This window comes from Apiospora aurea (assembly GCF_038362705.1).
Source record: "Apiospora aurea strain CBS 24483 chromosome Unknown utg000005l_segment0_segment0, whole genome shotgun sequence".
In the NCBI taxonomy this organism is placed as follows: domain Eukaryota; kingdom Fungi; phylum Ascomycota; class Sordariomycetes; order Amphisphaeriales; family Apiosporaceae; genus Apiospora; species Apiospora aurea.
In genome coordinates this window covers 5,544,957-5,568,964 of record NW_027117392.1, presented here as the reverse complement: position 1 = coordinate 5,568,964, position 24,008 = coordinate 5,544,957, and the positions used below count along the sequence as shown (strand labels likewise).

The 24,008-nt window shown below is 53.7% G+C and overlaps 9 protein-coding genes across 9 annotated transcripts; 6 read left to right on the top strand and 3 right to left on the bottom strand.

Moving 5' to 3' along the window:
- Window positions 1-1,033: 1,033 nt before the first annotated feature.
- PG986_008250 (uncharacterized protein) lies at window positions 1,034-3,063 on the bottom strand (the record flags this gene model as incomplete). Its single annotated transcript, XM_066844472.1, has 4 exons — window positions 1,034-1,694; window positions 1,753-2,279; window positions 2,336-2,642; window positions 2,696-3,063. 4 exons carry the CDS (start codon window positions 3,061-3,063, stop codon window positions 1,034-1,036), a joined length of 1,863 nt encoding a protein of 620 aa, XP_066700584.1.
- A 456-nt stretch (window positions 3,064-3,519) lies between these two features.
- Window positions 3,520-6,355, top strand: PG986_008249 (uncharacterized protein; the record flags this gene model as incomplete). Its single annotated transcript, XM_066844471.1, has 3 exons — window positions 3,520-4,524; window positions 4,587-5,119; window positions 5,212-6,355. 3 exons carry the CDS (start codon window positions 3,520-3,522, stop codon window positions 6,353-6,355), a joined length of 2,682 nt encoding a protein of 893 aa, XP_066700583.1.
- Window positions 6,356-7,502: 1,147 nt separating this feature from the next.
- On the bottom strand, window positions 7,503-8,246 carry PG986_008248 (uncharacterized protein; the record flags this gene model as incomplete). Its single annotated transcript, XM_066844470.1, has 2 exons — window positions 7,503-7,687; window positions 7,775-8,246. 2 exons carry the CDS (start codon window positions 8,244-8,246, stop codon window positions 7,503-7,505), a joined length of 657 nt encoding a protein of 218 aa, XP_066700582.1.
- A 235-nt stretch (window positions 8,247-8,481) lies between these two features.
- On the bottom strand, window positions 8,482-9,396 carry PG986_008247 (uncharacterized protein; the record flags this gene model as incomplete). Its single annotated transcript, XM_066844469.1, has 1 exon — window positions 8,482-9,396. The coding sequence occupies one exon, from the start codon at window positions 9,394-9,396 to the stop codon at window positions 8,482-8,484; it is 915 nt and encodes a 304-aa protein (XP_066700581.1).
- Window positions 9,397-14,149: 4,753 nt separating this feature from the next.
- On the top strand, window positions 14,150-14,732 carry PG986_008246 (uncharacterized protein; the record flags this gene model as incomplete). Its single annotated transcript, XM_066844468.1, is given in 2 exon segments — window positions 14,150-14,508; window positions 14,519-14,732. The coding sequence occupies 2 exon segments, from the start codon at window positions 14,150-14,152 to the stop codon at window positions 14,730-14,732; spliced, it is 573 nt and encodes a 190-aa protein (XP_066700580.1).
- A 774-nt stretch (window positions 14,733-15,506) lies between these two features.
- On the top strand, window positions 15,507-16,565 carry PG986_008245 (uncharacterized protein; the record flags this gene model as incomplete). The annotated part of the gene is made up of 6 exons (XM_066844467.1): window positions 15,507-15,558; window positions 15,621-15,854; window positions 15,912-15,999; window positions 16,021-16,192; window positions 16,267-16,377; window positions 16,410-16,565. 6 exons carry the CDS (start codon window positions 15,507-15,509, stop codon window positions 16,563-16,565), a joined length of 813 nt encoding a protein of 270 aa, XP_066700579.1.
- Window positions 16,566-16,810: 245 nt separating this feature from the next.
- Window positions 16,811-17,366, top strand: PG986_008244 (uncharacterized protein; the record flags this gene model as incomplete). Its single annotated transcript, XM_066844466.1, has 3 exons — window positions 16,811-17,052; window positions 17,132-17,258; window positions 17,319-17,366. 3 exons carry the CDS (start codon window positions 16,811-16,813, stop codon window positions 17,364-17,366), a joined length of 417 nt encoding a protein of 138 aa, XP_066700578.1.
- Window positions 17,367-17,856: 490 nt separating this feature from the next.
- Window positions 17,857-19,899, top strand: PG986_008243 (uncharacterized protein; the record flags this gene model as incomplete). The annotated part of the gene is made up of 4 exons (XM_066844465.1): window positions 17,857-17,977; window positions 18,042-18,411; window positions 18,480-18,717; window positions 18,787-19,899. The coding sequence occupies 4 exons, from the start codon at window positions 17,857-17,859 to the stop codon at window positions 19,897-19,899; spliced, it is 1,842 nt and encodes a 613-aa protein (XP_066700577.1).
- A 777-nt stretch (window positions 19,900-20,676) lies between these two features.
- Window positions 20,677-23,414, top strand: PG986_008242 (uncharacterized protein; the record flags this gene model as incomplete). Its single annotated transcript, XM_066844464.1, has 4 exons — window positions 20,677-21,220; window positions 21,403-22,216; window positions 22,323-22,423; window positions 22,486-23,414. The coding sequence occupies 4 exons, from the start codon at window positions 20,677-20,679 to the stop codon at window positions 23,412-23,414; spliced, it is 2,388 nt and encodes a 795-aa protein (XP_066700576.1).
- Between the last annotated feature and the right edge of the window lie 594 nt (window positions 23,415-24,008).

Below are 24,008 nucleotides of genomic sequence, written 5' to 3'. Positions count from 1 at the left end.
GTATGCGTCATATTAGCCAAAGGTTTTTGAATAATCACTTGGCTTTATATATTATTTGCTAAGCTGGGACATAAGGACGTATTAATTTAATGCTGGCTACGAATGTTGCAACCCAGCAGCATAACCTACTTATCGAAATATAAAATGAACATTTCTTGCATTCTGTCACTTTTACATTTGCCATTCGCCGCTTCCACTACGCAACTGTGTGATAACACAAAAACGTATGTGTCTTTGTAATTTTTTGTAAGAAACCGCGATATACTTGGGCAGGCTAATTGGTAAGGTTGAATCTAGGAGGTACCCCTTAAATCACGGTATTGGTGGGACCAACCGTTTGTGGTCATCCTTGACCCGAATGATGCCGGAGGGTTGAGGGATCAACCAGTTGGCCCTGACGGCACAATGGACACTATTACCAACAACAGTCCCATCGTCGAAGCATCGAAGCTTTGGAATGCTTTGGGCCAGATGCCGGAGAATAAGGGAAGTTGGGAGAAAGCCATAGATGGGGTATCGCAACGACAACTTCGGATCACCCTAGCTACAGACTATGTACCTAAAGAAGGCACGGCTTTAGCGAGGGCCGGGCCGTTGGTCTTTGGCTTTTGCGCCAACCGAACGCCTCTCGCTTTCCCTATGTCTTAGGGGCGGCAGCTTTCGCTTGTAGCTTGTGCTGAGACGCGTGACGAGATTGAGGGGGCTTCCTGAACGAAGCCGCTTATGGGCGTCCTCGGGGCCGATATTTGTCTGCTAAATAGACAGGAAGTAGGTTGCGCACATTTAGAGGCGCCTTGTCTACTGCATCGCTGTAAAGCCGCGCAAGTGTCATGTATATCAGTTCATTCTGGATGTTTGGAATTCTCTGGAAGTGAGTGTATATCTAAGCATTAGTATGTAGGGGACTACGGAATTTTCAGCAAAGTTCGCAATAGAAAAAGACGAAATCAATATTCAAATGCCATATGGGCATTATAGAACTAGATACTTTATTTAAGGGACATATTCCCATGACTAAAGTCTAGCCAAACCATCAAACATCATCACGCAGTGTCGATAGTGCTTCTCCTAAATGCTTCCGGATCTCTGGGGACGTGATTCTGCCCTCCACAGTCGCGGCAATACCGCGAATCGACCCGGCAGTATGCTCATACCTCCGTTTCACGCCCGGCGACGTGTTGGCCAAGAGATCGGCCGCGAGCTGAAGACCGTCGGCCCAGAAGCGCTGCAGAGGCTCGGGGGCTTCTCCGATACTCGGGACGTCGTAAGCCGCGATTCCCGTAACCAGGTCCAGCCACTCCTCCGAAGTGGCTTGTTGGTTCTCCGTCAGAGCCATCAACAACAGGGCTACCTGCGACCCGAGCTCGCACTCGTGAAGATCAATGCCCGTTCGCGCCGACGAGGTGCGGTTCAGCGTCGCCAGCAGATCTTTGCTGAGGGTGGACCAGCCCTCGTGTTCCAGTAGCACCCGGATGCCGTCGTCGGTCTGCGTCACGCCTTGCAGTACGCCGAGGACGAGTGCGCGGTATCCAATACTGCCGCTCGGGCCCGAACTTGTTTGGTAGAGCTCCACGAGCAAGTCCATAAGGCTGATGGCTTCGGTTCGCAACACCTCCCCGTCATCCTCTCGGATCCATTCCCCCGAGCACGCGGAGCGCCGCGAGGAGCAGGGGGTCCTCGGCGGGGGACTCGTCCTGCTGATCCCAAGCAAGGGTGAGGTGAGATCCAGCAGCGGTATGGGACTTTCCATACCGAGTCTCCGGGTGTAGCCCCAGGGCCCCCGCAACAGCGGCGTCCCAGCGATCCCTCAGGTACTCCATGATGATCGAGAGTGTTTCGGAGATGGACCGATTGAGCTTCAGTAAGAGGTCTGGCGGCATCTGGAACGCATCTTTGAAACTGGAGGCGTCGCTGCCAGCATTGATCTGTGCGTCCATCTGTTGCAGGAGGAAACTGATAAAATATGACAGAATCAAAAGCCCAGATGTCAGTCTGGTCGATATTGACGGGTATTCGGGAGTATTGAGCTTGGACAGCAGGGAAGGGAGGGTGGCCTTGAGGTCTACGATAATCAGGCTGATGAAAAGGTACGAAAAGGGGTTTTCGGAACCGGACGTGTCCCGGAACAAGAGTTTGGGGACAGAGTCTGAGTAGGTTATTAGAAGGCGTGCAGTGCAGTTGGTATAAGCCTCTCGACCTGCGGCAGTGGGCCTGGCAGTGGCGAGGTTCCTTATGAGTTCGATCAACGGCCCGAGCCATTGCGGGTTCACGGGGATCAGCTAGGATAGGGGTCAGCCGTGACAACAGCTGAAGGGGATGACATCGAATAACTCACATCATCATCTAGACGACCGAGAGCTTTATCAATGAAATCAAGGAGGGTAACAGCATCTGTTCCCTTGTATGATGCAATGAGAGCAGATATCGTCCTGTCAATCCTGTCTCTGAGACTAGAGCGATCTTTTGTACTGGATGCAGCATGCAGCCATGACCAGGACAGGACAGCCAATGCATATGGTTGCTTTGGGGCAATCTCTATTAAGGGACTCCAGTCTTCAGCTTCAGAGAACACCCTCCCACCTTCGGGACTGCTCGTTAGTGTAAGCAGTGTCTTGAGTATGACATCTGTGGTCTCTCCGGCGCTGTAAACGGTTAGCTTTTAATGCTTTCACATCGGCTTTGAGATGCAACGAACCTGCACAGGACCGCCTCGACCAGTCTGGGTATCCGCCCGACCAGCTTGGAGTTTGTGACCGCATCGGCTGGGAGGAGCACTGTGAAAGTGTAGATGACATTGGTGGCGAGATCCAGCATCTCTTTAGCATCATTTTGCTTGGAACCCGGCTTTGCGCCGGTTTTCAGCAGACGGTCGAGAAACGTGACGGATATGGAGTCCCATAGCGTCGCAATAACCTCCTTACTCTCTCGGATATCCTCCGAGCTGTCCAGCGTTGACTTTAGCAACGCCAAACCAACAAACCTGGAAGTGTCGTCTTTTGCCCTCAGAAGCTGCTGGATCTTCTCGACATCGTGGCTTTCCGAAGGTTTCCTTTGCGTATCCATGGCTTTGACTTTCGGTTATGCACATGCGGCAGATCAGCTTCCGAAATCTTAAAGCATTCCCAGTAAAGTAAGAGAAATGCAGAAAACCCCGGATCTGATATGCTCTTGCGACGTTGTCGTCGCCTTTGGTGGAGCGGCATGCTACCAACTTATTCTTCTAGAAGTTTACCCAAGTACGAAGTACCTTGGGCAGTTTTGCAGAGCTGTGACGGTCACACGCTAGGCAGGGAGTCGCCACCCCCCCAGTCCCAATGTAACCGTCTCTGTGGGCCCTGTCAATCACCACCCCGAACATGAAAGACCCTTGTTCCAAAGCCTTGTCGCAACCGGAGACAGCCATCCAGCCTCTCAGCTAGCCACGGAGCCAAGTCCATCTTAGAAACACACACACAAAAACAAAACAAAACCACCACTCTTCAATCGCGACATGGCTGGATACTCTTCCAGCTTCCGACGATGGCTAGCAGGATCCTAATCAGCGGAGAGCCCGAGGCCGCGGCCCCTTCTACATCCTCCTCCAACCTCCCCCGGTCCCCCCTGCACCAGCAGCACGACAACTTCGACAGCGACGACGAAGAGAACGACGATATCGACTTCCTCGACGCCGACGAAGACACGGGCGTCTTCGAGAACGGCCCTCTCGATGGGGACGAGCCCGTCAGCTTCAAGCGGAAGCAGAAGCAGAGCATACTCGCCAAGCCCGCGCGCATGCTGTCGGTGATAACAGGTAATCGTCTTGGCAGCAGCACCCAGTCGACGGCGCGATCGCCGCACTCCTTGTCCGGCACCAACGCGCCCACACGCTTGCACGGGCTCGACCCCATAAGGACCGAAAATGGGCACGGAAAGACCTCCCCGAAAGATGGGATACCGGTCGATTGGTACGTGGAGGGGCCCGGGCGGCGCGTTGGCTACGAGGACATGACGGCCATCGATTGGATCTTTGAATATACGAAAGAGCGACAGCGACTACGGGTGCTATACTCGAGCGCCTCGGGCGTGGTCGGATACGTACAACAGCTGCTCGACGCAAGCCAGGTCTGGGTCGTATTGGTCTTGACTGGGCTTGCGGTCGGGGCTCTGGCTGCAGGCATTGGCGTCACCACCGATTGGCTTGGAGACGTCAAAGTTGGTTATTGCTCGTCTGGCAAGGATGGCGGTGCATTCTACCTCAACAAAGACTTCTGCTGTCTGGGTTACGACCAAGGCGAGAAGTGCCTTGGATGGAAACCCTGGGCGACTGCTTTGGGTGTTGGGAATGCGGGCGGAAGGTGGTTTATCGGGTATTTCTTCTACCTGTTATTTGCGGTGGCCTTCGCTCTCTTCTCTAGCGTTCTGGTGCAGGAGTACGGCATCTACGCGAAACATAGTGGTATCCCAGAAATCAAGACGGTTTTGGGTGGATTCATCATAAAACGATTTCTTGGGGTTTGGACCTTGATCACCAAGTCCTTGGGCCTTGTAAGTTGGGGGAGGAAGCTCCCACTACTTCCTGTACTCCTGACTCGCTAACTCTCGAGTAGATCCTCGCAGTCGGATCTGGCATGTGGCTAGGAAAAGAGGGTCCTCTTGTTCACGTCGCTTGTTGTTGCGCAAACCTCTTCATCAAGCTCTTCCCCAATATCAACAATAATGAAGCTCGCAAGCGCGAGATCCTCTCGGCAGCAGCGGCGTCAGGCATCTCTGTCGCCTTCGGATCGCCTATTGGCGGTGTGCTCTTCTCCCTCGAGCAGCTGTCATACTACTTCCCTGACAAGACCATGTGGCAATCTTTCGTCTGTGCCATGACTGCTGCGGTCATGGTACAAGCGATTGACCCCTTTCGGTCGGGGAAGCTGGTCTTGTACCAGGTCAAGTATACGTCACATTGGCACGGGTTCGAGATTCTCCCCTTTGCCATCCTTGGTGTTATTGGTGGCATCTATGGCGGCCTCTTCATCAAGGCCAACATGCGCGTACAGCAGTGGAAGAAGTCTACAAACTTGCCTTTACCTGGCCCTCTCGTCCAAGTTGGCATTGTGGCGCTCCTAACAGCCCTGATCAACTATCCAAACCTGTATATGCGGGCCCAGAATTCTGATCTGGTATCCCAACTCTTTTCTCAATGCTCGCAGATGCTCGATGACCAATTTGGGCTTTGTAAGACAGGTGCTGCAACTGCAGGCACCATCATCCTACTCCTTTTGCCGCCGTACTCGGCTTCTTCTTGGCCGCAATCACTTTCGGTCTGCAGATACCGGCTGGAATCATTCTCCCCTCCATGGCCATTGGTGCTCTTACAGGGCGCGCCGTTGGCATCATTATGGAGATCTGGCAGCACAATCATCCAGGCTTCATAGCCTTCGCCTCCTGCGAGCCCGACATCCCCTGCATCACGCCGGGGACGTATGCCATCATCGGCGCCGCCGCCACGCTCGCCGGCGTCACCCGGCTCACTGTGTCCATCGTCGTCATCACCTTCGAGCTGACGGGCGCCCTGACCTACGTGCTCCCCATCATGGTGGCCGTGATGCTGGCCAAGTGGGTCGGCGACGCCTTCTCGCGTCGCGGCATCTACGAGTCCTGGATCCACTTCAACGGGTACCCCTTTCTCGATAACGGCGACGACGGCGCGGGCCGCCTGCACGTCCCCGACATCCCCGCGGGCCAGATCATGACGCGCATCGAGGACCTCGTCGTGCTGACGGCGACGGGCCACACCGTCAGCTCCCTGCGCCGCATCCTCGACTCGTGCGACTACCGCGGATTCCCCGTCGTCCGCGACCCCCGCGACGCCCTGCTGCTGGGCTACATCTCCCGCGCCGAGCTGGCCTACAACCTCGCGAGCGCGGTCCAGCCGCCCCGCTCCCTCCCGCCCGAGGCCGAGGCCTTCTTCAGCCACCAGCCCCTCGCCGACCCCGTCACCACCCTCGACCTCCGCCCCTGGATGGACCAGACCCCGCTCACCCTCCCATCCCGCTCCAGCCTCCACCTGGCCGTCAGCTACTTCCAGAAGCTCGGCGTCCGCTACGTCCTCTTCGTCGAGCGCGGCTCCCTTGTCGGCGTCCTCACCAAGAAGGACTGCTGGTACGTCCTCAACGGCGCCGAGGAGACGCGCCGGACGGCCGGCGGCGGCGGCTCCGCGCAGAACGGGGACGGGCTGGTGGCCGGCGACCGCACGCGCGAGATGGGCGAGGGGGTCGAGGAGCGCGGGCTGTTGGGGGGTAGAGATAGTGCGGATGAGGATGAGCTTGACGGGGATGATGGCGGTGGCGATGAGGGGGTCAGGTCGCCTAGGGTGGTTGTGTTATAATAATAGAGATATAGCGATTGAAATTTATATAGAATGGGATTCCTATTACCAAGAAGTCTTTTTTTTCATCTTCGATGTGTTCATGTTGCTTGCGTATGATATGGACTCGAGAGATGGAAGCATATCGTCCTGTAACGAACGTCGATTCAAGCAGGACAAATTCCAACAACCTCTTTCCAACAGTTCAACGAACCAAACGGCCCTGATAGTTGCGGATATTGCAACCCCAAGCTATTACTTTTCGTCCCTGTGACATCTGCGTCTAATGGATGAGTGCTTCCTGCTACTTTCTTGGAACGAACGGGAAATGTGCAGCACCAAGCCCCAAAATCTGGACGAAATGCTCTCGACCTTTGCTGTTCAGGGGGTTCTCAAGTTTCTACTCATTGCCACAGAAAAGCGTAGCTAGCCTCTTAACTTACCTCCATTGTCAGTCCCAGCACTTACCCTGGAATAATAATCTCCTACCACTCAGATGTACGTCAAATCTACACCACATGCAGCATAAATGGCCAGTCTTACCAATGACGGGCAAAAACCAATAAACAGCACATAGTAGGGCCGTCACCAAAATATCACTAATATCACCAGGCACTTTAATATGCTCAATCGAATGTCTCATTACATTACCCTTTGAGAAACCAAAGGCTAGAGCAATTCCATTGTCGTCATCGTCTCTTTTGGTCAAGGACACCTTCCAGCCACAAGCTAATGCTAGCACCACCAGCCTCCTTGACCAAGCGTTGACGATTTCCTGCGTTCTGTAGTAAACTGTGCTTATTCGTGTGGGAAAAGCACACGACGAGAATGTAATGCAACGACCTGTCCGTCGAAATGCTGCAATATCGGGGTATCATGTTGTTCTCTCTCCTTCTCGCAAAACCAAAAACTCCCCATGCGATGCAATGAGATCCCTTCCTGTCCGTAAAATCATGGCTTTCGTGTGACCAGCATCTGCAGATCCTTTGCTGGTGAGGTAGCAATCGATTATGTGCTAGCCGTATTGGTGTGGCTCCCTGGGTACCTGCGATCCATAGCCCACGTCTCGTAATATACAATCATCATCACTCCGTTACGATGTCTTCACCACATTCGTGTCGGGAGAGCGTGATGCGGGTGTCCCTCGGTGTGGGGGTGGAAGGGGGCCCTATCGTCCAACGGGCTGCTTTCCCTTACGCGTTGCTGTCATGACCTTCAGCTCGAGGTGGTAGTATGATTTCAGGTTCTTGCCCGCGGTCCTGATTTCGACCTTTGAGCGGCAGACAGGGCAGCACTTCTTATTGCTGTCGATGTGCAGAGCCGAGTGCAGACATTCAGAGCAGAAGAGATGACCTAGGAATAACATGTTAGCACTGAAGTACAATAATGGGTAGTGCGTGTGCTCTCTATTCAAAGAGCAGAGACGGAAGCTGCACTTACCACAATGTGTGACGGTCAAGTTCGATACGTCGTCCATGCAGATGACGCACTGGAACTTGGACAGTTTGATCCGTTTGTCGATTGCGGGCTTCTGCAACTCTTTGGGCACCTCATCCGCCTTTGACAGATCCAGCACCTCGAGATCATCTTCTTCCTTCTTCGCCACCATCGGAGGAGGCGAGGACTCGCCAAATACCGAACCGTCTGGTGATGTAAGTCGTGCTGGTGCCCGGCGTCGTGAAGGTCGCGCTGGGATGGATGCTGTTGAGGCCCGGCGGCCACTGGCGGATGCATTGGCAGCAGACGATCGGCGTCGTTTTCTGGTATTGGTGGCTGCGGGCGGTCCCATGGGAACGGGCGAGGACGATAGTGTGTCGGCTCGGTTTGGGGATTCCTTGGTCAAGTCCACGACTTGACTTAGTCGCCGTGACCGCCGCGGCGGTGCGGTTGACGAAGCCGTAGCGCCAGGCATTTCGCTTCCAAAGTTGGGCTGCGGAAATGAAGAGGGTTCCGTAAGTTGGGTGGTTAGCGTGCGAGCTGCAGCAAATGGGCTGCTGTTGAGTGGCGGAAATGAGGGTGACGAGAAGTTAGCCGAGGCGAGAGCAGAGATATAATAATCGTCGCTCGCTGGCTCCTGGCCAGATGCGGTCGTGGTTGCAGAAGGAATGTTGGCGGAATTAATTGAATTGAAATTGTTGTTGTTCTGGTTAGTGAGCGAAGGTTGTTGTGGTTGTGGTTGTAGTGGCTGGGGGCAGGCAGTAGGAGGGTGCCGGAGATAGCGGGGGTTGATGGCTGTGGTTGTGATTGAAGGGGTGGAGATGCCAGACGTCGCTATTGCTGCTGCTGCTGCTGCCAAAGTCGATGGTGTTGTCGAACGAGTGTGAGGGAGGTGCAGGTGCAGGTGAGTGCGAGTGAGCGGGCGGATCATTTGAGTCCTGAGGCCGATGTGGGGCGCATGCACACGGCTGCTGCACTTGACTTTGCCCTTGGCCTGAGACGACTGAATTTGGCTGCTCGAATGCCGGGTTGGGCAAAAAGGCTGGTGCTGGTGCTGATGCTGATGCTGGTGCTGATGCGGATGCGGAAGCGGAAGACAGAGGATGGTGGAAGCCTTGGTTGGCAAGCCGGTTCAAGTTCAGGTTTGCATCTACGTTGAGTACCCCCGACGAAGAAAAACCAGGCGACGGCGACTCATCAGATGGCCCAAATCCGCCACAGAAAGAATGGGTGTTGCCGCCGCCGAAATTGGAGTTGGGTAGGGGCAGAGGCAATGGCGGCTGCTGAAATTGCGCAGTCTGTGTTTCCGCAAAGTCGCGGTATTGGTATAGCGGATCCAACACCAGGGAATGTTCGGAGGAGTACGGCACTTGGGCTGAGAAGTCCAGGTGGCCAATGTTCGAGTCAGTAGTGGTCGCTGTTGTTGGCCCAAACGTGTCGGGGAATGATGGCAAATTGCCGTTGTTGTTGTTGTTGTTGTTGCTGATGTTGTTTCTGCTTGCGTAGTAGTTGTTGTCTGTGTCTACTAATCTCGTCGGGAAGGTGAAGTCCACGTCGGCGTCGGCGTTTGTAAAAGGGATCGAGGCAGTGTGAAAATAGCCGCCGGGCCCCAGGTAGCTTCCCATTGCTGAAGTAAAGATTCTCTCGTCGTCGCCGCCGATAGGGCTGATGATGTCTTCGCCCACTAAGAGGTTGTCTATAATAAGATCACAAGAGTCTTGTCAGGTAGGCTATTGGCGAGCAGCTCCTTGCATAGTAGTAGACGGGCATAGGTAAAGTGGTAAAGAGGCGAGGGTGTGGTTTTCGTCTTATAGCGATGAGGAGGAATAATCACTCTGGCAGCGGGCAGCTCAGGAGGGAGAAGACTTGAATGTCATGGTATTCAACGCATCGGTCGGCGGTGCTAACTCGAATGAGTACACTTTATTCAATTGAACTTGACTTACTTGGAGCCGGAAAGCCATTGACTAAATTGAGAAAGTTCGCCATTGAATCGCAACTGCCTTTGCCTCGCCCATTGATCGTCTACTGAGCTGGTTCCCGGGGCGCCTGTGCCTACCTACCCTTTACCTACCTAAACCTAGGCTACTTGACTCCTTGCGCGGTGGGTGCGGATGAGCAATGGCCAGGCAATGGATGTGCTGAAGGCTGTTGGGCCGCGTCCGGTCCCTTTCTCCCGCAAGGTTCCAAGGTTCCGATCCTCCCAAATACTTCCAACGGATATATCGCTTGTTCGCAACCAGCAGCCACGTAGGCACATATGCTGCTCCGGGGGAGAGGCGCTTTGTATCCGATGCAATCAGCTGTTGGCCTGGAAGGGCTGTCGAATGGCAAAGGCTCAAGGCTCTCGATCATGGCGGGGAAGAAGAAGCCCTGGCTTTTGAAGGCTGGCTGGGCTGGGCTCGGGGGGGGGCGGGCAGAATAGCGAGAGAGCGGGAGGCGGATGTGTGTTATTATTATTGCTTTATCCCAAGGAGCTTCCCGCGTGGAAAACTCGGCTGGGCAACCCGCTAAGGATGGGCGAGGTACAGAACGCAGATGCGCGCACACGCACAGATGCACAGGAGACACTATGTAGGTAAGGCAAAGAAGTGCTGTAATGCAGGCAGGAGGGCTATTGGCCTCAACGATGATGGCCTCTGCGTATGCGTGACTGTGGTATCACCTGTGGGCATATATTGGATGTGGGTGGTGTGCATGCGGTCCCGTTCAGCAAAGCAAGCAGTAGCTGTCATAGGCTTCTGGATGTGAGGGGCATTGTACTTGTATTTGAGTCCAAAAACCGTCGCATATATCCTCGCCCGTAATGGTTCTCTACATATGACGGGCTCGACCAAGGGTGGTGCAGTCATGGACGGCATGGCGCATGGCGGGTGCATGGGATAAATCAGGCTCGCAAGCCATGGACGTCTTTTCCGAGATGTAAGCCGATCAAGCGATCAAGCGATCAAGCTCAGCAGCCAGGTACTTTTGCGACTCCTACATTGCTCAAGTCAAACTTGAAGTGCTTGATCCGGCCGTCCACGTCGAAAAGTACCTCCTACTCTTGCGACCCCACCGCGCTTGCCGGCCTGTCGCTCAGTCAGCTTGTCTGGGAGTGATGAGTGAGTGAGGCCAAAAAGAAAGAAGGGGCGGGCGGAAGGGCAGAGGCGAGGAAAGGTACACATTTTTTGCCGAATACGGTGCTATGGTTTGTACTACACCAATGGGGGTGCCGGCTCTTGTATCGTCTGTCGTATCATGATCGGTTTCCTCAGTGGGTGACTGGCTGGAATGAGTGCCGCATTTGGGGCTTTTTACTAATTGCCTAATTCGCACAGAATTGCTGCACGGAATAGCGGACGAGCCAATCAGCGGCCTCGCCTCTGCGATATTTAAGGACCAATGCATCTTCGGCTCAGCAGGCGATCACGGCTTTGCCCAGGGCCAATATCCTGTCCCGGAACAACGCCACGAAACTGAATCCTTCCACCGCTGCCGGCTGCACAGTGATCAAACAAACAAAGAGCGCTTGGGGGGGGCGCTGGAACCCTTCTTGTGAGTGGCTCTCGTATACGATACCTAGAATAAGTCAAGTATGACCTCTCTGTCTTATTGCATTCTGTTGTCAGCCGGCCACATGATGGGCGGGACCTATCCCGAACCAACAAGGCCGGGCGTCGGTCGTCTGTCTGGTCGCGATACGTCGTATATCGTCAGTCGCAAAGTGGGCTCTATACATGATTCAAGGCTATTGCCGGCCCTCGTATCCAATCGTGAGGCTCGCTTTCTCTCTCTCTTTCTCTCTCTCTTTCCCTCTCTTATAGCTGACCAGACAGACTCGGCTCCGAGCCATCGCCTCCCGCCAACTGCTGACGGTGGTGAGCTCATTCGATTCTCAAAATACCATGCAGGATGTACCTCTTAAGACCTCTCCATGAGTCTTGGCCGTTTCTGCTAGCGAGTGCCACGATTTGAGAAAGAACAAAATTCGCTTGCGTTTGCACCGAAACATTGCCATTCTCGAAACTGCATCGTGCATGTACGTACATGCGGTGGTGTCACGGTGCCTCTGCGGCCACCCTCGTCCATCGGAGATGGTCATTCCCCCAAAACTTCTTACCAGTCACACACATTGTTTGATCCGCCGGCATCCATTTGATTACCTCCTATGCAATTTTTGCAGTAGAGCCATTCTGAAAATGTCGTGGTCATGGACGGGTCGCTTTCCGCCTCGGTCGCCGGATTGGCCCCAGCACCTGGGAGTATGGCTGTTCTGTTTCTGTTTCTATTGCCCCAACAGTAAAAGTCGCACACATTTATACCATTCTCATGCATGCATCAATGCAGCCCAGAAGGAAGAAATGGGAGTACATGATCTCGAATTTGGCCCGGGGAACTGTTGGGTACGGAAATTCCTCCGGCTTACGAGCGCCCGGGTGGAAAGTATCGGCACTGCTAGGTCGCCACCACAGATCGGGAGAACTTCGACACTCCCGTCCTCCCACTATCACCTTCTGGTCCCCAAGAAACTATCCCAAAACAAGACACTTCTATGGGAGAAAGAGCTCCCTAACGATCGGGGTCGACAGTCAAGAGAACCCGAAAGCACACCTCTCTTGTCATTTACAACGTTGCGACTGGACAGCATCGGAGTTTGAGCTCCGCCCAATAACGGCGGAGCTTCAGGGCCAGCGCACCCCATCAACGAAGTCATCATCCCACGTACTGAGTTATGCTTCTCCACGGCATTTCCTCCGCCTACAGCAGAGTCGCTTTGGGAATACTGTTCGCCGTATGCGTTCCTCACATGACCGACGTACTATGCGGCATACGACCACCTTGTCAGTAACTCTAACCGGTTCTTGCCTGGCTGACTCCTATTTCCGGCTTAGTGGCGGCAGACCGAAGTATAAGAAGCGAAGAATAAGATGCCTCCTGCCAGCCCATCATCGTTCAAGTGTCTGAACCTTTGGCCATGAGAAAGATGAGAAGCAATGTTGACCGGCTACTGTGGGCTACGGCCATTTGCACGAACATTTTCGGCCACGGTGATTTGCCTCGAAAATGCGATCTAGGCAGCAATATGGGGTTGCTGCCTCTTCATCTGTTGTTCTGTGCAGTAAATATCCCGTTCGCGACTTGGTTCCCAGTCAGGTCCAACCTGACGAGCCTGACGACCTGAACTGTGTGACTTGAGTGCTTCCACTGGATGAAGGCTAATGCCCGACCACTCGCTTTACTGATATCAATATAATGCGCTGTCTGACAGGCAGACCTCCTCTAGCAAAATACACGAGGTGGCAGTCCGGCTACATAACTAACTAATAGAGTTGGCAATCGACAATTGCCTCGCGGACTCATTACGATTACGTGCTTTTTAGTACATATGCTCAACTTTTCCAACATGCCGCGCGGCTCTGGAGGGCTAACCCTGATTTAAGCTGGATTTCGGAGCAGGCTTGACTCCTTATCGGGAACACGGCGCAACGCCGTCACGTCTACGGCAACTTGGCCCATCAGGGTTATCCAGGTCTTCCGCTACCATGAATATTTTCTCTTATTCGAACGCCTCTGCCACACGTTATCAGGAGAAGAGCAAGAAGTCGACTCATGTTGGCTGTCTTAGGACCCTCAAGATAAGATGCACACGTACAGGTACCCAAACTTCACCCAGGCTTCTCCAAATAGACCTGTCAATATTTGTTAATAATACTTCGGAATGAACAGTGGTCACGTGTTGAGAATTTGGATTTGCTTCAAGCGTTTCTACATCCAAGGAACCTCGGTTTGGGATTCAAGCATTTTCAGATGATTGTCCATTCTTAAGCTTCGGGAGTGTAGGATCGAGCAATGGCGGAACATCGCAGCTGCACGATAATGCAAGTCAGGCAACCTACGTACCTAGCATGCACGCAAGTATGATGTGGTGGTTAGGACCCCGCTTGAGTCCTTGGGATAGCCAGTATTCCTTCGCGTCAATGTTTCGCATGTTACGCAGTATACCAAACAGTTATTCTATCGATTAAAAGGACGCATATACGAGGGCATTGCCAGACATGGCTATTGTCCGGCCACCGACTTACAGAGGATCACGACATTTTGACAACCAGCCTCTGTTAACACCGGTAGGCACCTCACATAGGACGCCTCTCGTTTCACATTTCTGTTTTCTACCTTTTTTCTCTCTTTTGTCTCCGGCTTCTCAATCAAGCATGAAAGTCCAAAGTAACTCAAAGGAGGTTGAAGTATGATCAAGGCACAGCTTCCTCCAGGGAGCTACACATCCGGGCTTTCGTGAAAGGGAACCCGCACACCTTACGGAGCTTCCTGACTTGGCCGGCCCAGTTGGAGGTATTTACCGTTGATGAGCTGGCTGTGGCAGACTTCAGCTGAGAAATGCTGCTTGATGACCTACATGCGAAGCTATGCGTCTGGAACTACCCACTGTTGTCCAGCGTGCTCCAGCCCAGCAAGAAGACACTGAGGCACTTAGCCATCGGCCAGATGGGTCGGCAGGATGGGTTCGACGACTTCGACGTCCACGACCTCGGCGCGTTAGAGACGTTGGCCATCGCCTTCCCTGACATCCCCCGCCCGGCAGACGCGTGCCGGCTCTGGCTGACTCCGACCCTGCGGGTTTTGACCATCGAGCTGTGCGCGAAGTACAAGGAACAAAGCTGGATGTTTTACAGTACCGAAGATGCCAGAGACTGGGCCATGGAGTTTTCGACCTTGGCCGCTGCGTACAAAAGCAGGTGGGAGGAGGGGGGAGGGGGATAATCCGGTGGCCTTGTGGAAAGTCGAGCTCGTCCTGGTGGATGAGAAGTACGAATGGGAGTATGAAGACTGCAAACGGCTACATGAGCTGGAAGACATGGAAACGGCAAACCAGGCGATTCTGGATGCCGGGTTCGGAATCAAGGTGCCAGATATCAGCGCAGCTGAGTGGAAAGTAGAACAGCAAAAGCCAGAGCATTAGTACTTTTGAGTATGACAGGAATAAGCACCAGGGCCACGAGTATTGAGCGGTTTGAGAATTCGGACCGTATCGAGAGATCAGCCTGTCTTCGGCGAAGAACATAAGAGAAGCTTGACGTAAGCTCCCCCCTTCCCTTTTCCATATGGCGCAGGATCTTTCCTATGATGCGTATTGATATTTCACTGATATACTGCTGATGTAAGCAGATGTGGTTCAAGGAAAGCAAGTATGTAGGCAGCTGTATGAAAGGTTACATGGGGCGGAATAGATCTAAACGTTTCCTGCTGACCAATGAATGACAAATCAGGAGACAAGGCCGTCTGCCCGGTTACTCCCCTTATGCAGCTGCCGGCCAACTTGACCCAATCTGTTCCCCGGCTCCGAGTATGGAACCCGGCCATGTTCCCCTCGGGGCATAGGGCAAATTGCCATTCTTGGCATACAGCCGAGGATGGAGAAAAACGGACATGCAGCGGGGGCTATACTACTGCGATGCCGCTCGGCCAGCGATGAACAGGGCACATCGCTGCAGAAAGCACGCTGTTGGCACGCTGCAGGCACATGTAGGCCAAGGCAAATGGCCCAGGGACGAGAAGCGAAACTCCACAGGCATCGCTGCACTTTGACGGAGTGCCGGCCAAGTCGCCAATCGCCCAGTTCGTTCCTTGACCTCGGGTTCACGGCCGCATCCCGATGGGATTGCGCACGTATTTTGACGGGCGATCAGACTGGGGTAAGCCCGTCATAGGAGTTCGTATAAGAACGCACACCACCATGCCCGGCACGAAGACCGGCTTTACCTCTTCTTCACCACCAGCTACTCGCCGTGCTAGCTCCCTTGTAGTGACGACCTAGTCCCCCGGCATCTTCATCCACAACTAACCCAAGATGCGTCCTTCGCTTATGCCTGCTCCCTGGCCGCCGTGGCCTTCGCGGCCGAGCAGTGGATCAATGAGGTGGACACGGGCCTGACCGACTACCTCTTCAGCACCAACTACACCGAGGGACAACTTCCGCTGCTCAAGGACATGCGTGCGGTGATGGATTTCGACTACGCGGCCCGCCAGTTTCTGGACAACCGGAAGTACTCCTTCTACCGCACCGCGGCCGGCGGCGAGTGGAGTGAGTTGCACCGGCTTGTTGTACCCGATATATGAGTCTGACCCGTACTACAACCAGGCTACCGGAACAACCTGGATGTGTGGAAGAAGGTCATGCTTCGGCCCCGTCATCTTCATGATGCCTCCAAGTTGAACGAGACTCTGCCGTGAGTATCATGTTCCTCCAGGGCCACTTCTGAACCGTGGGCTATTCTGACAATAAGCAGAGTGACATTCATGGGCTATAACTTCAGCGCTCCTATCTTCATTGCCCCGGCTGCCCGCGGTGGCTACGCCAACCCCGAGAGAGCCGAGCTGAACTTTGTCGACGCCGCTGCTAAGGAGAATATCCTGTACACAGTCCGTGATACCTGATTCTCGCATTGCTGAAAACCACCGTAGATACCAGCAGCTGACATGTCCTGAATCGACAGGCTACCCTGTACGCCAGCAAGACTATCGAGGAGCTGGCAGTCCAGAAGCACAACGACACTATGAACGGACCGCAAGTCATGTTCCAGCAGGCATGTCTTTCCCTCCTAAACGTCTACGCGAAGTTCCCGTCCTCATCTAACAGCACGCCCAGATCTACACCAACGCCAACTTCTCAGTGACGTGGGATGCCATGAAGCGTGCCGAGGCTGCCGGCGCCAAGGCTTTTGTCTGGACTATTAACGCACTTAGTGACTCGACCCGACACCGTGCTGCCCGCTATAACACCACGAATACGTAGGTTCTTTTTCGAGCTTACTAATTAATTCGACGGTTTAGTTAATTTAATACATAGTAACGCTATTATTTCGGCTTTAACCGTAAAATCCTCTCTCTTAAACGCCTTTAATAAGTAGCCCCCTTAAATACCCTCCGTGTTATTTTATAATGTGAAGTAATTCGAATAACAACTGATTATACCTGCAATGGGATCTCTACGACGAAATCAAATCCCGTACCTCTCTCCCCGTGATCCCCAAGGGAATCATGACGGTCGAAGATGCGCTGTTGGCCGTCGAGAAGGGCGCACCCGCCATCTACCTGTCCAACCACGGCGGCCGCCAGGTCGAGTACTCGCCCTCTCCGCTCGAGGTGGCCTACGAGATCTACCGCAACGCGCCGCAGGTCTTCCAGCAGGTCGAGGTCATGGCCGACAGAGGCGTGCGGTACGGCACGGACGTTGTCAAGCTGTTGGCGCTGGGGGTGAAGATGGTGGGGTTGGGGAGACCGTGAGTTATGATTGACGCATCCCTTGTCCGTGCTGGGTGACGATGGACGAGCAAAAGCTGATTGGCTTGAAATAAACAGCTTCATGTACGCCAACTGCTACGGCACCGAGGGCGTCAAGAAGCTCATTCGGATCCTCAAGGCGGAAATTGTGCACGACGCGGCCCAGGCCGGTGTTACGGACTTGAAGAAGGTCCCTCGAAGCTTAGTACGTACACCGACGTGATACGATGCTGTGGTGGAAGTAATGGCTGACCGTGTTTTACAGATTAATGCTCGCCCCCTGGAGAACAATGTGTTCCTCATGGACCAGTAGTTCTACTGCATGAAAAGCATTCGTCTCTTCTCAGGGGTCATTGACCTACCTTTATAGCTGATATCATCAGCAGTTGCACAATATCAACTCATTACCACTACCTTCGAGCCCAATGGTTCCCTTCTATTTCTTTTTTCGTCGAATTGCGTCATATTGGACGCTGCTGTAGACTTACGTATCCGTTACCTCACAAGTTATCTGTAATGATGCCACAGCAAAGTAAGAACGGGTAACATGAACCTAGAATCTGCATACCGGAAAGCCGAGCGAGCCTGGGAAGCGAATACCACGCGACAGGACAATACTCATGGACGAATAGCAAGCGTCGGTAGTATAGCATGAGTCTCGTCATAGGGGCACAATGGGTGGAGCCTATAAAGAGCAGGAGGTTCTTGGCGTCGAGGGCTTCTAGTATGTAATGTGTAGCACTCAACCCGTTGGGCCTTTCTGCCAAGTAGAAGCGAGCCTCCGTTTTCCCCCTCTCGCTAAGATGGTTGTCTTCCTGTCCTCTTTTGCAACCCTTCTCCTGGTCACTGCTGGCCAGGCAATAGCACCATCTCCTAAGAGCCTGAATTCGGATATCATTATCAATATTCACAATGACCTGCAAGGTACGGAGAATCACCCTTCTGGTTGTTGGGTGAGCCCTCTACTCATTTGTTTCTATGAATGAAGGAGCTGGAAGCCCAGCGGCAGACTCTGGAGTCATTATACTGGGAGCCCGCCCGTTGAAAGAGGCCAAGCGTGCTTGCAAGGATTTGGGAGAGAAGCTCTGGTCACCTAAGCAAAGGACCGCCAGCATACAGCCCAACCTCGAATATTTGAAGTTTGCCGGTAGAGACAAGGAGGGTCCGAAACATTGGGTTGCGTCCAACGAGTCAGACGCCCTTGCCATCAATGTCGATGGCGAAGTCTCCGCGTCAGATCCTGCTTCCGAATTGCCAGTCCTCTGCACACAGACTGCCCCCCTCTCCCATGAGACCGATCAAGACACCAGCGACAGGTGGCATGTGACAGTCCACTCCAACAACGAGGTGCTTACTGGGTAAGCAGCAAGCATATTTCCATGTTTTACTTTATAGACTGCACCATAGTGTCTTACCGACAGAGCAGCTTTCGAGACCGGTACAGTTTCCGCTTCCTGGGTATCCGCTATGCGCCGAAGCCGAAACGCTTCACCCACTCGACCCCCCATATCGGGAAAGGGGGCAAGGTTTCTGCTCTCGAGTATGGATCGCAGTGCGTCCAGGGAAATCTGGGTTCGGAGGACTGCTTGTTTCTGAACATCTGGACAAACTTCTTACCGAAGCCCAGACCTGACTCCTTGAAATCTGGCCTAAGACCTGTGATGGTAAGCGACGTATACCAATCAGGGCGGGTAACGGCGTCATTGAGTATATGCTTACTCGCAATCACCTAGTTCTGGATCCACGGCGGAGCGCTTGCTGGTGGCACAGCCAACGAAGCCATATATGATGGTGGTAATCTGGCCTCGAGAGGCGACGTGGTCGTCGTGGCGATCAATTACAGGCTGGGGACCCTGGGGTTCCTGGCCCTTGATGACGGCAAGACCAAGGGGAACTTTGGGCTCGCAGACCAAGTCACAGCCCTTGAATGGGTGAGGGCGACCGTCAGAGACTTTGGCGGCGACCCGGACAGGATCACTCTATTCGGCCAGTCGGCGGGAGCTGGGAGCGTCCGGGCTCTAATGGCATCGCCAAAGGCCTTGGGCAAGTTCGCAGGAGCTATTCCCCTGTCCAGCCCTGGAGGCATCAGCAACGGCACATCCTTCTCCAAGTATTGGACAATTGACCAGGAAATGAAGGCCGTGGGCAATGATATCCTGAGCGCCACCCACTGTACACACGCCGCTTCTCGGGTTGATTGCTTGCGTGAGGTGCCGGCGAGGACACTGGCAAGCCTCGGCGCGGTCGCGCGGTACCTGGTGGTAGATGGTACTTATTTGACGTCGGACAAGTTGCAGCTCAAAGGACCTCCCCTTCCGGTGAGGCTCATGATGGGCATTGTCCTCGACGATGGAGCGTCTTTCATACACTACCCACGATCCACAAAAAAGTCTGCATATCTCGAGTCCTTGGGGTTCCCGATTCCCTCGTCTCACCTCTTCCCCACCCCCGACATAGCGGACAAGAAGCTCGCGCTCTTCAACATGACCTCCCGGCTCGCCACCGACGGCATCTTCCGCTGCAACGACCAAGCCATCGTCTACGCCGGCCTGCAGAACGACCGCTTCGCGGTCCCCGAGGTGTACTTCTACGAGTTCAACCGCACGTACCAGGCCCGCGGCGGGCCGAAGGGGGGGCCGGCACGACGTCTGCGCGCCCGCACGGGGACCCGGATCGGGAGTACTGGAAGTGCCATGACGGCGCGGACGCTGCAATGGCCAAGCCATCAGCGACCATTCGGGCAGTTGCCGCAGTGTGAGTCTTTAGGTTTGGGGCTGGACTACTACACACACCGAGGTCTCGCCAGTGATGTGGGATGGAGCAATGTTGGATGTACTCAATTGTAAAATTAATTGAAAGAGATTGACCCGACCAATGAATTTTCTCATTCTTTTGCAATGTTCTGGGAGCTGCAAGAATTCCGAACAAGCTGTAGGCAGGGCAACGAGCTTTCTGGTCGCCCTCCCCCTATTCCATCTGAAGCCCCAATTTCTTTTTGGCCAGCTTTAGGGACTTGACTTGACTTGCAGCACGCTGTCGCTGCTACCGAGCTCTTAAAAAATTATCTTTTTTGATGCCAGAGTGAGTCCCCAATCGAGAGACCTGGCATTCATTTGCGGAGTTGTTTTGTTTACATTTCGCGCGGCCATCTTTCTCCTGGCATCTTCCTCTTCACCCGCCTTCGTTTGCGCTCGCTCGCTCGGCCTTTTGTTTTGACCATTGCCTTGCAAATTGGCATTTCGTTCGTTTCGTTTCTCATTCAAAACGCCTCACGAATGCGTTGTTTGAGGTGTTGATATTTTGACTGGTACGTTTGTTTACTTTGTAAATATGTACCTGCTCTCATCCATTCTTCACTCACCCCTCCCCCTCACGATGCTCTGCCACATCACACCCAAAAATATGAATGACTAACGGCGGCTTGGGATCAGCAAGCAACAACCTGCGGATACTTGACGGATCATTGCTTTTCATTACTTGAGGCTCGCTTGTACTCACCGTAAGTAAACATTTTTACATTTCTCAGAAATAGCCATACCCTGGTACTTCCACCCCGCCTCTCATTATGTTCCCCGCCATGATTCCAACGGTCAAAAGAAATAAACAAAACAGCATCCCGCACCATGTCGACCACCACATATATATATTCTCCAGCCCTGGTGGCGCGTGGAGACCACGCTGACGTCGGTGCTCGCAGGACCTACACGCCCACACCTACAGGTTCTCCTGAACACTCACCTACAGACTTCCCTACGGACTCTCTTACACAGTTCATCACAAAGCCTACTCGGACTACAGAAAGCTTTTGGGCTCCCTCTCGGCCATCGACAGCCTCTTCTGCTGCAGTCCCGTCCTCGTCGCCTACGATGTCCGACACCGGTGCGGCGGCAGGTTCCGCTGCCAGCACCGATGGTATCGACACTTGGAAACTGGTTCTTGGCGTACTTCTCCCGCTTCTCTGCATAGCTCTAGGTGTATGTGTGTTCCTCTGCTACCGTCAACGTAAGCATCGCATCAAGAAGGCCGACGTCGAGCAGGTGGGCACCATGCTCCAGGATTTGAAATCCAGTCAAGCCGAGGTGGATGCAATGAAGGGCGAGCTTCAGAATGGACTGGAGCGTGTGAAGGAAATGGAGGCGATAGCAAGCAAGAGAGATTCACTTTGGTGTAAGTTAGAAGCGCTCCTAGCCAATGACTTCTGCGCAGCACATGGGATCGAGCTCCAAGTTAATGGCGATCACGAATTGGATACAATCCATTCGAAAAATCACTCCATCGCCTTCAGGATCTCCTCATATTCCGATTTCTATTTCTTTCATACCCATGCACTAACTGGCTTTGTACCGCAGCAAGAGACGGCGCAAATGCAGAGCTCAACGCAGCCCAGCCAAGCCTGCACTTTCCACCCGCCCTGAGAGGTATGATGCGAAGTGGAAGTCCCAATGACCCCATTACTCCCACTCCTATTGGCTTCCGCAGCTTCTCCCCGGTTGAACCGCGACCTCTCTCGGGAAATACTTTGCAGGGTACACTACCTCGTGCTGCCCTTGGATTGCAGCATACGCAGTACTCACGTGGGCGAGCGGCATCCCACCAGTCCGTTGAGTCGGGCGAAACATCAGTATCGTACAAGCCGCCCAGTACGATCCCTGAGGAGTCGACAGGCCTTGACGCTTCGCCTTTCGATACGCCCGGCAAGAAATCCACGGATCAAATCGCAGTCGTAGTACACGAAGAGAGCCCCAGCGAACGCGGCGAGAGAAGCTTGACAAGGAGGGTCTCTAGGAAGGCCAAGGCCCTCATACGTCGAAACTCGGTGTTGTCTCTTCGTCCGGACCTGTCACCTATGCGTGCAAACCCCTCTCATCCAGACTTGGTTCCCCAGCCACTGGCCGTTACCAAGCGCAACTCTGTCCGCGAAACCTCTGCCGAGGCCAATAGCCTGAGTTCACGATATGGCATCGACAAAACGAGGTTGCGCCGCTCGGCCAGCAACCCACCAGTAAACCGTAGCTACCTCAGTGACAGCGAATCGGCCACTCCCACAATCCTGGCTGACAGAACCACTTCCGCCACCCCCGTTGAAGAGAGTACAGGTAAGTCCTCATATGATGATTCCTTTCCCTCGCCCTTTGAACTGCGGAAGTATACCAACACGTCTACGTACGCAGTCCAGACATCGTTCCTTTCCAACACCACCAACCCCTGTCCCAGCCCCCAAATCTTGCCGCCTCCTGTCATCTTGATACTCTCTGCTACACAATCCGAGAACGGGACAGCGACGACAGACAGCCCCGCGCGCTCAGAATCCCCCTTCCGGCGTTCACACTCACGTTCCCCAACCAGCGAAGACTCGAGGCCCTTTTGGTTGTCCGAGATGGAGTGGCGGTCGTTTCACTAACTCTTACATTCTTTCTTTTCTCTGTACATAGGTATCCCAACACCGCCTTCAACAGCCGAGACTTTGTCAGCTCTCCAAGAGCGCCGCGATGGAGGAAACAGCAAGAGCATTCGTCCAGATAAGTACAACAAAAGCAAGAAAAACAAAAAACAGTCACAGCTTAGCAACACTACCTTGCATGTATCAGGAGATGGTAGCAAGAGCAAGGAAAACATCGCAACGGTGACTCGCAACACCCCAACACCGCCGCCCTCTGGCCCCCCTCCCGCTGGCTCACCGCCGAAACGACCGCTCCCCGTGCTTCCCTCACGCATCCCCATCTCAGCTTCACACCGGTGCTCTCTCGGAGCCGGTCACAAGATCGGAAGCAAGCCTCAATTGCCTGTCGCGTCGGGTGCCATGGGTGCGAGGAAGCGGTCTTCTCTGTCCAGCATGCGCTTCTCCCCATCGCCCTCGAAACGGCGCTCGCAGTTCTTACTCGGAGTTTCTTCCTTATCTTCGCCGATCCGTGGTGGCCGCGCTGGTATCCTCTCTTCGTCTGCCAACCCTTCTACTCCCGGCCAGCAGCGCCTGCCGCCCAGCTACGCCAGCTCCCAGTGTCTGCCCAGCGTAGACACCATGGAGTCTCTCGCCTCTGCGTCTTCATCGTCTGCGTCTGCTGATAACTCCTATTGCGCCGGCAGCAAGGACAGTAAGTCCTCGGTGGTGCCACATGAGCAACAGTCGAAGCTGGTAACCCAAGAAGAGAAGAATATCAACATGCAACAGCAGCAGACATTTGCAACACCGTATAACTCCACCAATACCCGGGGAAGACCCAACGGAAATCGCGGACATGCGCGCCTGCTGAGCGAACTCAGCGCTACACTCCGCCTGGTGCATGAGGAAGAAGATGCTGTGGCCGAACAGGCTACTGCTAGTGCCTCCTCTACTCGTACTGCTGCTGGCGTCTCATCTTAATTTCTTGTCGACGGGTCGGGACATGATGGCGAGGGCTTCTTCATAATCGTTTTCTTTCATTGTACTTTTTCATTTCCTATGTTTCGGTTTGGAGTTCCGGTCAAATAAGAAAGAAAAGCGTGTTGGTCTTTCATTGGGGGCGTGTTCTTCCCCCCTATTCACCTCTTTTACCTCTTGTCAGACACTCACGCACTCTGGTTGGTTTGCTGTTTCTGATATATGACGACAGCTACTGGCTGACTTGTGGCGTTTTGCGCTCTCTGGGCTGCTCTTTCGTTCAATCCAGCATTTGGCGTTGGCGGTCAAGGGGCAATTGGCTACTGCTTTTGGCAAGGCTTTTTGCATTGTGGATCGCACTTGGCGTGTCAGTCAGCATTGAAGGCGAAAAGGGGGATGGGGATTTCGGGATTTTGTTGGTCATTCATTCTGGGTGTCAGGTATAGCTTCATGATGTCGGAAGTACGGGGAGAGGACAAAAATCTGGTGTTGATGAAGGATTACGATTGACGAAAGACTACGAAGACAGACGCAAAGCGTCACATGGGCAATATTCATGAATGCGATACGCAACTCGTCATTGCAAGATAGCCCAAT